The 13,568-nt window shown below is 33.0% G+C and overlaps 1 protein-coding gene across 1 annotated transcript; it reads right to left on the reverse strand.

Moving 5' to 3' along the window:
• Nucleotides 1-12,788: 12,788 nt before the first annotated feature.
• Nucleotides 12,789-13,491, reverse strand: LOC110100907 (ankyrin repeat domain-containing protein 2A-like). The gene is given in 2 exon segments (XM_020828627.2): nucleotides 12,789-12,836; nucleotides 12,838-13,491. Coding segments are annotated over 2 exon segments (513 nt in total). The 5' UTR covers nucleotides 13,303-13,491.
• Between the last annotated feature and the right edge of the window lie 77 nt (nucleotides 13,492-13,568).

Here is a 13,568-nt window from a genome sequence, read left to right on the forward strand (position 1 = left end):
TAGAAAGTACCCATAATTTTAAAGGCTCTCAACACACGAGACTTATGCGTTGTGGCGAAAATAATATTTTAGGCAAGTACTTAAGAATCTTCGTGGTATTAGAATACTCAAACATATATAGCTATGTTCTCGACTCGAAAATTGTAAAAATACCATACATGCATGTCTACAGCGTGATCAATATTATGTGGGCAGGGAAGTAAAATGTGGTTGGCTAAGGATAATCGAAATAATTTAACTTGAACGAGACAAGGTTCCATTGTGCAGATAATGATATATTCGGTGGATTTGCCGTGACTCTTCCACTCGTTAGTAGAAGTGATAATAAGATTATGCATACTCTACAACTATTAATTAACTTTCTTTTACTCGTCTATATTCTATACTTTAATAAAAAAATCTTAATCATCTTGATTCAAATAATTTTTAGAATTGTATTCAAAGGTGGTAGAAGCCACAGATCTAGTTCGTAATCACTTTTTTTTTTCCTATTTAATATAGTTCTTCTCTCCATTAAAAAATAAACAAGGGTCATATGTTTACAAATAGGACACCAGGTCGATACCAGCAGGATCATAATTTGCAGAGAGCGCCGTACAATTTCCCGGCAGAGGAATGTTTAACATTTTGCTCATTATATTTTGGCTGAGGCAGTGTAAAAGGCTAAGTCTAACTTGGAAGAAGCAATTGGAGTTGGATTAAGGTTAAAAACTATATATCCTTGATGAACGCGTACCTTGAATATCTTTTAATCACTGTCAATGTAAATGAACTCGCACATTAGGAAAATAGTTTAGAAAGGATGGACTGAAAAAAGAAGAAAAACCGGGACTAAAAAAGAGAGGTCAAGATCTTTCAATGTGGCACACTTAACAAAAATAAAAATTAGAACTTAAAAAGTCCACACTCGAATCTCTTCGACTTTTCACATATTGTGTGCAGGAAATAGAGCAAGAGATAAATGGAATTGAGACTGTTATGTCATAACAAAAAAGACCAAATCAGGGATAAAGTGTGTTTGAGAAAGAGTATAACAATGTTTTGAGGCGCATACTGAAACAATCTCATAAGTGGATCTCTGGTTATTGGATATCTAATAAACTGCTATAAATTAGCGATAATAGACAAACATGTGAACTAAATGAATAATATACTATACTTAAATTATCAGAAGACCTTCGGACATTAATAAGAACGCAAAGATAAGCTTATTACTAACGTGAGACAAAATGAACTTATCTATCTTAACATGACTAGCCAAAGTTAGTCTATAGACTCATAAAAAAAATTGGTTAGTGCGTACGACTCAATTAATTATCGTGAAAACGATAGTCTGAGCATAATAAAGATATGAATAGAGACGTGAACTACCTCATAGCATACCGCTCATATATCGAAGTAGATGTCTCTGTTACGTTTGGCACTCAATTACTTCACAAGAAGGTTATGTGTTATTAATGGCTCATGATAATTTGTAAATAACATAGATTTAAATCTTCTAATTGCCTGTGATGATCTTCAAAACCATAAAGAGTCCATATCTATGTTCTTATCAAAGATAATGTATAATCATTACCATTTTAAATTACGTCCGCTACCTATCGATATAGGCGAAGCACGAATACTTACCAATATAGCATGAATATAAGGTAATGCCAACTACTTCATCATAAATCTTAGCCATGAGCGCCGCCTCCTAAGCTAGAGAAGGCTCCAGTGGGTCCAAAACAGGTCAAGCTCAAATGTATCAAAGTGAGGAATATCTACTGTACAATGTAGCCAAGGTATATAAAATTTATGAAGTGAATGTATATGGACCTTTCATGAGTTGATAGATTTGATGGTGAACAAAAAAAAGAAATAACTATCTCAATATCTTTGTGGTTAAGGAAGCTAGTATTGGCTATATAAGCTTTAAATTTCACCATTACACCAAAAGTGGATCAAAGATTAAGGGCCCTATTATCGAAGTAACGTAAGATATTTAGTTCTACTTATGCGTGTGTTTTATTAGTTCTATTAAAAATTAGTATTAATTGAATTGGAACTACAACATAGCAAGATAGATGTCGAGACTAATGTGTATATTTTTATGTGTTGAATGCTGATTCTCGATGTAACGATTCGCTCATAAAGGAAATTTGAAAAAGACTGTAAGGAAGAGGTCAAGGAGATGGGCTCATCATTTGAACTGATTTTTCAAATCATGAAAAAAATTTTAAACAGCTAGTACTCAGATTATCACATGAGAACGCTTTTATAGATAGGAGGCTCTTTAGAGAGACTTCTTCAATTCATGTTAAGGGTGTATTAAAACTGTTTGGACTATGTAACAATTTTTTATATTCTTTCGAATGAAGTCGGTGCGTTAGTGGAGTGACCATTAGCATCTGGTAGGAGTAAGACATGATAGGTAGTTTTTCTGTGTACAACATCACCAACATTAACGTAGAATACTATATTTTAATTAAACATTCAATACTTCAATTTATTTAAAAAGCACGTGAGAAATGTTGGATGACTACTTGCAAAGTGTAAGATTGCAATATGAGCTACTCTGAACAATATGTTTAAATTTGTTATATTATGCATGTGTGAATTTGATGAACTTCAGGTGGACTAGAGTATGAAGTTGATGCATACTACGCTTAGAGTTAATTTAATTGTGTACTGGCTTTATTTATTGTCATTAATTGTTTATTTTTTTAAACGTGTAAATTATCAATATAGATCTTATATGTCAATCGTAATTAATGTATATAAACATGTGCATCGTTTTAAAGATGGTAGCTTCTTATTGTGTGTGCTTTGTCATCTAAAAGTAATGTCATTTGTTTTTATTATGTTAAGAGTGAACGGTACTTATTCATTTTATTATTTATGTTTAATATGTTGTCATATACTTTCTCATTTTTATATTATCTCTCCATTTAGATATATTATGAGCGAACGATGGAGGTGATAAAATTGCGAATGTTTATACTTCTATTAACGTGCGTACTCACGTAATAGTCCAGTAGGTTTTATATGATTTTAAGAAATGGCACCACACACTAGAACACATGTTTAGATGAATTTAGGCAGCGATTGTAGAGAACAAGACTGAAGTATGCCAATAGCCGTGTCAACAAAACCATCAAAAATTATGTTGCCCAGGTAGTGCCTCTATTATCTTAAGTAATATGTATTATTTCAAAACTCCTTTCTAAAAATGCTTCTTATTATTATTCAGGTTACATTTATATTCACTTTACTTACGAGACTTTTCAATTTCAGGATATTATTTTGTTCATAGTAGGTACAAGCAATGAGGAGCCTAACACCAAAATAAAAGGAGGGTCCCAGAACACTATATGATGGATAGAGTCTCATTCTGGGGAATACTATTCATATGCTAGAAGTCCCAACTATGGTGGATGGGAGAAAGACTTGTGTTGTTAATTTTAAACCAAATGGAATGGTCAACACCTAATTGGAATAATATGAAATCATTAAATTTTGTTGTAAGATAATTGTAGGAGACATAGATTCTGTCATCGGATATGAATGGGATAATATTAATTCTATGATTTCTTATATTAGATATTTCAGAAGTTTGGGATCAATTGCCAAAGTCATTTAAAAAAAAAACATAGTTATGAAGATAATTGTTTTCATGCTCCTAAGTATCCTATATTCAATATGATACTACTTGTTTATGTGTGCTTATATTGTGAGTGTTCATTCTATAATTAATCAACTAAGAAAATATGGTTTGGAGATATAAACGCTTAAATAGTTCTATTTTTCACAGGAGAAACTCTTAGTAAGAATTTTAGCTCGTCTTATATTCAAATGGGTGCATGATGTGTATGGGTTCGTTCAATCAATGTGGGAAAGAAGATGGAGGATTGGGAAGAGAACGTTAAATTCTCTGTAGAGCATATGTATGATCCAGATATCGCTCTACAAGTAATCTCTTACAAGCTTTGTTGTATGTGCCCAAAAGAGGGATATCTCAAGAGATCAAATGGAAAAATTCTTGCTTTCACTATTGGCAATTCAGTAAGAAATCTAAATTGTGCCCTATATTGATCATTATCTGAGACTTGGTAATGGTTTAATAAGCTGTTAATATTGACAATGCTTAAATTCTTGACTATTATATTAATTCACAATATTGTGGTCTTGAAGTGTAGTAGAAGTTGCGCTAGTATACATAAGAAATAGTAGCGACGTACAACGAAAAGGAAGATTATGATTTGTTATTGGGTCACTCTTATTATTATTTGTGTGAAACACAAGGAGTTTCGTTATCAAGGTGTCTGGGTTACGGATCTGAAGATCAGGAAATTTTAGTGATATATCAAGCTCCATTGTAAGTCTCTGGTCAATGTGTCATTAGTTTCATTATCTCTTTATCTATTTTTATGTGACAGTCGATATATTTGCTTGTATATAGTTCTCTTAATCTAAACCTTAATCATATATTTGTTCTTAAGATAGGATTTATTATCACTTGAGAGAAGTCAGTTAGAGTGACTTCTTTCGACCTGTATTACTAGAATGTAGCTCTTAAGATTTTGTGATTTAGAGAAGGTGTTATCGCAGAGAAAAGAAGGAATAGTGAGATTAAATAGTGGATGTTTGTGAGCTAATTGGTAAGTTTATAATAAAGGTAACATTAGTATACTATTATACATGAGTTGAATTGTACAACTTTAATGAGTAATGCAGATCTAAAAGTTTTTTTGCTTATATGAAAGTGTGAGGTTTAAGATAATACTCTTTAATATTTAAGAGACAAAGAAATGAGGATATTGAGAAGGAGTTGAAACATCTCAAACAGAAGTATAGTTGGAAGGATGATGATTATTTTCTCAAAGGTGATTGTCTAAAGGATAAGTACAACCTGGCTTGGAAGAGTTTCGCGATGTGGAGTGAGTGTGTGAATTGTGTGGTGTAGACTCCTCTATGTATGGTCCTTAATATAGAGGGGAGGAAATCCTGATAACAACGTAGTTTTAGATATTCTTGGAGTCTATTGTTCAGGTTGATGGTGAAAAGATTGAGTAATATTATTAGCAGAATTTCGAAGTTGGAGATAGCGCTTATGGATTAAAGAGTGTGAAGAGTTGACAATAGTGTGAGCATTCACAGAGAGAATGGAAAAAAAAAAAACAAGTTCAAGAACAAGGTGATGCCATCGGTAATGCCTTAAGAAGTGCATGTGTGTGTGGATATTGCCAATAGATAGAAGATGCTATACACGCCTACCTTACTAACACACTTAAGGGGCGAAAATTCTATTCAGATGTAGTGAGGCCCTGCCTCTAAGAGACTATCATTCTCTAGTTATTCTCAAAAGTGGTGAATTGCTGTGTACAATCTGAATGATAGTGTTCATATTTCAAGTAAGCAAACTATGCTCCTCCTTTTTATGGAAAAAAACATGCAGAAGCATTATAGAATGCATTAATTTTAATACTTATCAAATGGTTATTTACAAAATTTGTTAGATCTTAATTAAACTTCATTATAATATAGGTTGAACTACAAGTGCAGTCAAAAGTGTTCTTGATTCTACTAATTGTGTACCAATTGGATATGTCTTGAAGTATTGGATCCTACACATATGGTTGAGTGTGGGGCTAAAATATGCCAATAGGTCCTAATTTGTGTGTGCAGAGTTCATATAAATATTCCTGGGTTGTATTGTGCCAAGGAAACAGCTGGTTGATTTAGAATCGAGTGTAGCCAGTACTTTAATTAAACCAACTCTGGACATGCAATTCGGATAGAACTGAATTTGCTTATGACTCTCAACAGAAGCTATTATGAAGTACAAGTTATTTATATTACATTTTAATTTTTTAATTAAATATCAAATATATTTATAATTTAGTGGTAGAATTAATTTAATTCAGTTGTTCGTGTGAAGATATTGTTCAACATAGGAATATTTTCTGTAAGGAGTCTTCTCTACTTGGATTTGAAGCTCAGTGATGTATAAAGTAACATATATAACTAAAATTAGTCCGTTCTCTTTTATGTGTTATGAATTGTTGGTTTTTGAGTTGCGATTACTACTCTCTAAATTATCCTTCATTACCTTCGTTCACGTTTTCCTCATCTGTGTCGATGACTTAAGTATCCGATATCAAAAACTATGAAACAAGAACCATATTACAATAGATACAGAGTTGGCAAAAGTTTTAACATTTAGGTTGTTGTTCGTAATGGTTATTTTTTATGTTATTGGCTTTCGATTGCATGAAGATTGGGATTTATGCTAATACTCTTTGATGATTTCTCATTTTTGTTTGATATTTTTTGGAACGATTTGATTTTATGCATCTCATTTAAAATCTTTAATAGAAAATCAAGGATCGTAAATTGTCTTTCTTCATATTTTGGAAGTAAAATAGGAAAAGAATGATGGCCAAACAAAGACTAGATGGAAATAAAGTAAAATGTAAAATCAGTTTCAATACAGACATATTTATTCGGCGACTATACCAGCTGATGACCCCGATTGCCCTATAAACATGCAGGGAAAGATTTATGAATAATAGTATTGCTCTTAAAATTTTGTGACACATGCCAGGAAGATGAATGTCTATATGCCAGTGACAAGGCCTTTGAGGTTTCATGATGTGGCATTTTTAGACAAACATTCATATATCAAATGTGTCTACATTCAATTATCCAGTGTTGCATTTTTTTGTGCTCATCCTTTGCCGTGCAGAAAAAACAGAAAAAAAAAGCGAACAATGAACGATACAGAAACTATTGATTTGATTCATAACATTATCCAGCCGAGACAGTTTGACATGTTTCTATTCCAGGCATGGTAAGCAATGAAATAGTTCAGATTTTCTTTTCTGTTTTGATCTCTAATGTTCTGGAAATTTTTGAACATTTTACAGCTAAGTGGGATCATTTTAAGCTTTTCTTCCTGGCATAAACTATTAACAAGAGCCAATGTGGCACAAAAATGAGCTACCCTATTACTATCTCTAGGTATAAATTGGAAAATCACTTGCTTGAAGCTTGCCAAAAATGAGATATCATGCTCCACATATTGCTGATCTAAGCTTTTCTTAATTGCCATAGAATTTTTCAACCATTTGGATTATTTGTTCTACTAATTTTTTAGAAATATTGATCAGGTCCATTGTTTAAGAAGACATTGGCAGATTCGAATGCACCGGTATAGGAGAAGGCTTTGGATGCCTTAATTGCATTTTTGAAGGCTGCCGATGCTAATGAAGGAAGGTATTTTCATGTTATGATGATTTGCGTTGCCTGTGCTTCTAACTCCATTTTGAATTGGTAGACTATTGATTTGATTGTTGTAATGTAGGCATGCAAAAGAAGTTTGTGATGCCGTTGTGGCTAAATGCCTTACAGCGGCCCAAGACTATGGAAAAAGCTCAATTGGCATTTTTATTGTGGGTAGAGTTGGAGGCAGCAGAGGCTTTTTTGGTTAGTGATTCATCAGTATTGTTGTCTTGATAAAAAAAATATACCAAGCTGCTACTAGTAGCCAATTTCATATGATTTCTTTTATTTTAGATAGACAATTTATAACACCATTAGTCGAACAAGCGTGGTCTTAATTATTTTGTTAGATATAAATCCTCTTCAATTTTTCTTTTTTATGTGTTGCATTCTATCAATATAATTTTTTCACTATATAACCTATATTTGATGGAACTAGTGTAGGAAAGATGCATTTATTGAGCTGAGTTGATTTGATATTTTACTCTGAGATAATGCATTGCTCCACAACAATTTTGAGTTTTTCATCATCGTCCTTAGCTTCTTCATAATTATTTTGTTAGACTTTATAAATCCTCTTCAATTTTTCTTTTTATGTGTTACATGTGGTATCAAGTTTATTTTATAACTCAAAATCATTTTTTCCCCTCATTTGCAATGAGAGACTTGTGAGTTGCTTTAATCAACTATTATGTTTTATTCCATTGATTTGAGAAAGATTACTGTCTGACACTTACTTATATCTTCTTAATTTATTAATTATTCAAGTTTTTCTATTTATCCTCTGGCAGAATGCTCTCTACCATACTTTGCTACTGCTACTCCTGCTACTATTACTTTTACCTATTGCTATCATTTACTGCCATTGGTGCTACTACTTATTGATTTTTCTACTATTATTACTATTGCAACAGCCTAAATTAACGAACACGGTAATTAGTATAGAAATTTAATTTCCATAAGTAATTAATAATTTTAATAATGTTTTTATAACATTAGATATGGTAGCATGTGGCTGGTTATGAACTATTAATTTTAAACTTTGGGGCAGCTTCACTATTTTGCTTTTCAGAATGTAACCAATTTTTTTTTCTTGCTGTTTTTTTAAAAAAATTCTTGTAGTAGGAAGCTAATTTTTGCAAACAAATATGCTAATATGTAATAACTATAAGCAAGCTGTGGTTTGATTTTTTTTAATATTTCATGCTACTCTTAGCAATTTTTACAATTAATTGCTTTACCTAAAACAGCTTCATAATATTCTTTATAAAAAGCTGCTACCGCATCCAACGGAGCCATTGTGGTATTATTAGTTTGAGACCATACTTCTCTGTTCCAATTTTACGTTGTGTTATGTTTAAGTGATGTTTTTTGGGTTCTTATGGCATACTTGATTTTAGTGCCAAAATTCTTGCGTCTATTTTTTTTTCTTTTCAATTGATTCAAGGTTATGTCCCCTTATTCTTGATTCTGAGCTATGTACCACAACTAAAATTTTATTGGATAAGCTTTTCATATATTATTTTTTCTTATTTATTCATGTTCTAGCCGATCCCACATAGTGGGACAAAGGTTTGATGTTGTTGTTGTTGTATTTATTCCATGTTCCTTTTAGGAGGCTGAATTACTAGAGGCTAGACAATTAAAATCTTTTCGTATGAATAAAGAACTATTGATAGAGCAGCTATTGGAGGAATAAAGGTCATAGGCAGAATGCAGAAATGGAGCTTAATAATTTACAGGAAATTCAAGTACATCTTTTAACATGGAGAAAACATCTTGATGGCTGTGGTTTTTCTGCTCTTGGCTGCGGGATGGCAGGTTTCTTAACGTTGTTGTTTTGGGTGGACTTTTTTACTGTTTTTTGGAGGTTGTGGACAATGATGAGCCAAGGTCTACACCATTCGTTCCCTTGGACTAAATGCTTAACTAGAACCAATCAATAATATAACTCTGTCCAATTCGTGACTACAATTTTCTTTTCGATTTTCTTTATTGTTAGTGAAAATTTAAAGATAAGATGTGTGTTCATCTATAAATGTATTAAAATTATGAAGTAAACTATGAAATGTTAACTCATTAATTATTTTTTGGTGGGTTTACACATTTGCATTAATTGAATAAGAATCAGAAGCCATCTTTTTATCTTTGCTCTCTGCTTACTTGATTTATATTTTACTTGAGTGCTCATTTGTGTTCAATCCTGATGCTTATTTATCTGAAAAATTTATATCTCTAAAAGAAATAATGACATTCACAGGATACCCACTGATTGGTTTTAAAGGTTTTAAAAATTCAAAGTGCTATCTTACTCTAGTTCCAATATGTATCAAATTGTGTTTACTTTAACTTGTATATAATATCATGAGAAGATATATGAGAAACAATGAGATAGTTCCATTACCAAACGAGAAATAAATGATGCAAGCTCTCAATCTTTCTGATGAAAGAAGCTTCAAAGCACTAGGCGTCATGCTCTTCAAGTTGTAAGGATAGGGTCAATTCTCAAGAAGTTCTCCTCTCGGTGGAAAAGTTTTCCGATGTGTACAGAGAAGCTTGCAAGAAAATGCTTTCATCCATGTCAATCAATCCTTAGGTGGTGTTATACTCTTTCCTTCATTTTACTCAGGTTGACTAATTAATGAATTTTGTATTGAGAGTGATGGTACTTGACCCAATTAATAAAATTGTATGTGCCAATGGAATCAGCCTTGAGCTTAACCTTTGGTTTCTTCATGGAATTGATTTATTTTCACTCAGCTCGTCCAATTACATAAAGATCATTTTGTTTGTACACTTCATTTCATAAAATACTTAGTTTATTTTATGTTCATTGTTTGAATAGACATCAATAAATATTAATGAGCTGTTTTTCGGTTTTGGAAAGTGAAAGCTAGATTATTTTATTTCAAGTAATATGGTGTGTTTCAACTCTAAAGAATTATTCTTCAGCAAGGAATTTTATAAAGTAGAATACCACCTAAACTTTGGATACTCTACAAATTAGTAGTTCTTCCAATAACACAACCATAATATTTATATTCAGTTGTTGCAATCTCATTTTACCTTTTAATATTTTCTTATTCATGCACACTCTGCAAAAGAGAGATTTGTGTTATCAAACTTGATATACCTTTTTTGATTAATGTGTCAAAGGCTGACAAATGCTCAATGAATAGATTTCTGAAGCATCAGTCAGTTGAAATCGCAGCACAGTTATTGTTCCTGTTGGAAGCTATTGCGAGGAAGGATGGTCAGCATTCAGAAACATTATACTGGAAATAAACAAAGAAGTGCCCCGGTTCTTCATACCAAATCAGGTTTATATGCATAAACATGGAAATAAAGTAGTTTTTACTTTGCGTCCATAATGTTGTGATCATATTTTCTTGGAAGCAACAACACCTTGAATCATCTGAGCGAGTTCCAGGACTTTCAAATGATGTGGGGGCTGGTTTCATATTAGGATCAGGTCATAGCATTCAACCAGTTACAGGTCCATAATGTTGAGGGAAAGGGAGTGTACTTTCCTGCGGAGTTTTCTAGTACAAATCCTATAGATACATCAAATTATGCTCTAGTGTGATTGTTTTTTTAATCTTCTTTGTTTTGCTTTTCTTGTTCTTTTCTTATTATTGTGATTGGTTTAAAGTGTGATTGTTTTTTTAATTCCTAATTTTTTTAATATTACATTCTAATATAAGGGTAAAATTTTTTGTTGGAATTGGATTTTTTTTCTTTTTCTAAACTTGTTGATAATTGTTTTAAGAATAAATGTTGCTTACTGTAAAAACCATATATTTGTTGCATCAGTTGGGCATATCTAATTCTACATTGCATGTTAAGTGACCTATACTTCTAATCGCTACAGCTTTCACCTATACAGATTAGATCGATGTCTCACCAGCAGTTATGTGGTGGTCTTACATTACATAGTATTGTTGGAACCTTATGATGTTTTCTCTTATGAATTTACTCATTTCTTTGTGATAAAAGCTGATCCATTTATCTTTAATTGTGGAACTTTTTTTATGATATTATTAGGATGGTTATGCTAGGTTAGGATTCTATTAGGTACTGCTTTTGGAAATTGTTCAAGTTTTTTTATTGATAGTTGCTAGCAACGAAAAAAAACATAAAAGAATATGATTATTAAATTATGTGATACAATACAATAAGAAATATTTGAGATACATTTAAATTATGTGATAAAATAAGAAATTTATGTGTTAAAAACTTTAATTTATTGACCGTATCTTGTGATTTATATTGAAGTATGTAAAAATAAGACACTCAAAGTTTAGATGACAAATTTTTTGGCCATGCATTATTCAGATTAATCAGACGTACTTTTTGGAGTCACTCATAGCTTGGTGGTTGTAATTTTTTACTTATTTCACTTTTGTATGGTTGTACAGGGAATAATTGCTTTTATGAGTAACTATTTTATTGAATCCAAGAAGCAATACAAAAAATTTGGTGACAAGAGAAAAGAAAGTAGGGAAGAAAAAGATAAAACTGGTTAGGACGAGCTATCTAGAGTAAAGAAACACGTTAGATACATGTTGAATCGAATGAATTACGAGCAGAGTTTGATTGATGCTTACTCTGGTGAAGGCTGGAAGGGTCAAAGGTTTGTATCATATATTTTTGTATTTATAACATTCATTGGTTATGCCTTTTTTTTTCTTTAATCTGTTATTTATATTTATTCATTTTATTGTTCTATTATGTTTAATATTTGTTGTGCAATCACTACAGGAAAAATGGCAAATACCGGCGGTTTTCACCGGCGGTTTATAGACCGTCGGTATTACCGACGGCTCCGCCGGCGGTTAAGCCGTCGGACTGTATTGACAGTCAAATCGGCGGCTTAGCTACGATACACCGTCGGTATTAACGACGGTTTATAAACCGCCGGTAAACCGCCGGATATCAACATTAACCGGCGGTTATCCGGCGGTCTAAACCGCCGGTGATAAGTGATTTTTTTCCGGCGGTCTAGACCGCCGGAAAACCACCGGTAAAAGCCCTAATACGAGCCCCCTCACCCCGCTCATTTCATTTTCACTCTTTCCTTCTGTTAGCTGAATTTAGATGCCTTTCCGTTCTTCTGAAGTATTCTCTATGATATAGCAATATTTATATTTTCTAAAATTGCTACTGTTGGTGGCTTTGATGATAATTCATTTTGGATCTCACTACACTCAACATCTCTTCTCACAATAAATGGTTGTGCAAATAACCAGTGTAGAGCTTGAAATGAAAGACAAATTTGTTGTAGTGGCTATATTTTCCATTTGGTTTATGATGTAGTTTTGTGATATGTTAGTGACTTACTGTTAAGTAGCTCTTCCATTGTCTGATTATGATAGCGCTTTAATTTACTGTCAACTACTTTGGTTGCTTTGATTTTTTTTTGAACAATTTTTTTTCTTTTTGATATAATATTAGAAGAAAAAAAACTATCAAAACAGCATCCAAAGGTGTAGACCAGATCTGATGCAAGCCTTACAATATATGTATTATAGAAAAGCATCCTTCTCAAGTAGCTTCAGAACCTCATCTTGATTTGTTTAACTTGGCTACTTCAATTGGTGTTTTACCATCCAAATTTTGGAGAGTAACTGCGGCGTCATTTTCTAACAGAAGTTCTACGCATTCCTTCCGTCCGTGTCCAGCAGCATAGTGAAGAGCAGTGTTTTTGTTCTTGTCCAATGCATCAACAGCAGCTCCAGCCTCGAGAAGAACTTTGGCACATTCCATCTCTCCATAGCCACATGCGAAATGCAAAGCTATTCTGCCCTCTGAATCCTCTTCGTCCTTGTCAGCTCCAGAAGCAAGCGTACTCTTTAGAGACTCAACATCGCCAATGCTGGCAGCTTGATGGACAGGAGATTCATCATCGTATTCTGCATCCTCTTCTCCTTGCTCAGATCCTGATGGCTTAGATGAGGCTGCAGGCTCTCCTGAAGATACAATTCCCATAGCATGGCCAAGCTTTTGCAGGACGTCTTGGTCATTCCAATACTTCATCATTGTTGCTGGGCCTCCAATTTCTATCTCATCGAGGATTTGCTTCAATGATGGATCTTCCCTTATTTTTTACTTACGTTCTTCCATTTGTTCTTTATGAGCAGGATTAGTCAAATTGTCGAGCATGGAAGACATGGAAGGATCCTGCATCAAGGCATTTCCAAGGCATTCAGCCATGGTCATAAACTGAGGATTCTGCATCACTTGTTGCATGGATGTAATATTGCTGTGCATCCAACGGAGGAACGCCACCCTCTCCAGCTACAGCA

The sequence above is a fragment of the Dendrobium catenatum genome, unplaced genomic scaffold (genome assembly GCF_001605985.2).
Source record: "Dendrobium catenatum unplaced genomic scaffold, ASM160598v2 fragScaff_scaffold_1557, whole genome shotgun sequence".
Taxonomy (NCBI): Eukaryota; Viridiplantae; Streptophyta; class Magnoliopsida; order Asparagales; family Orchidaceae; genus Dendrobium; species Dendrobium catenatum.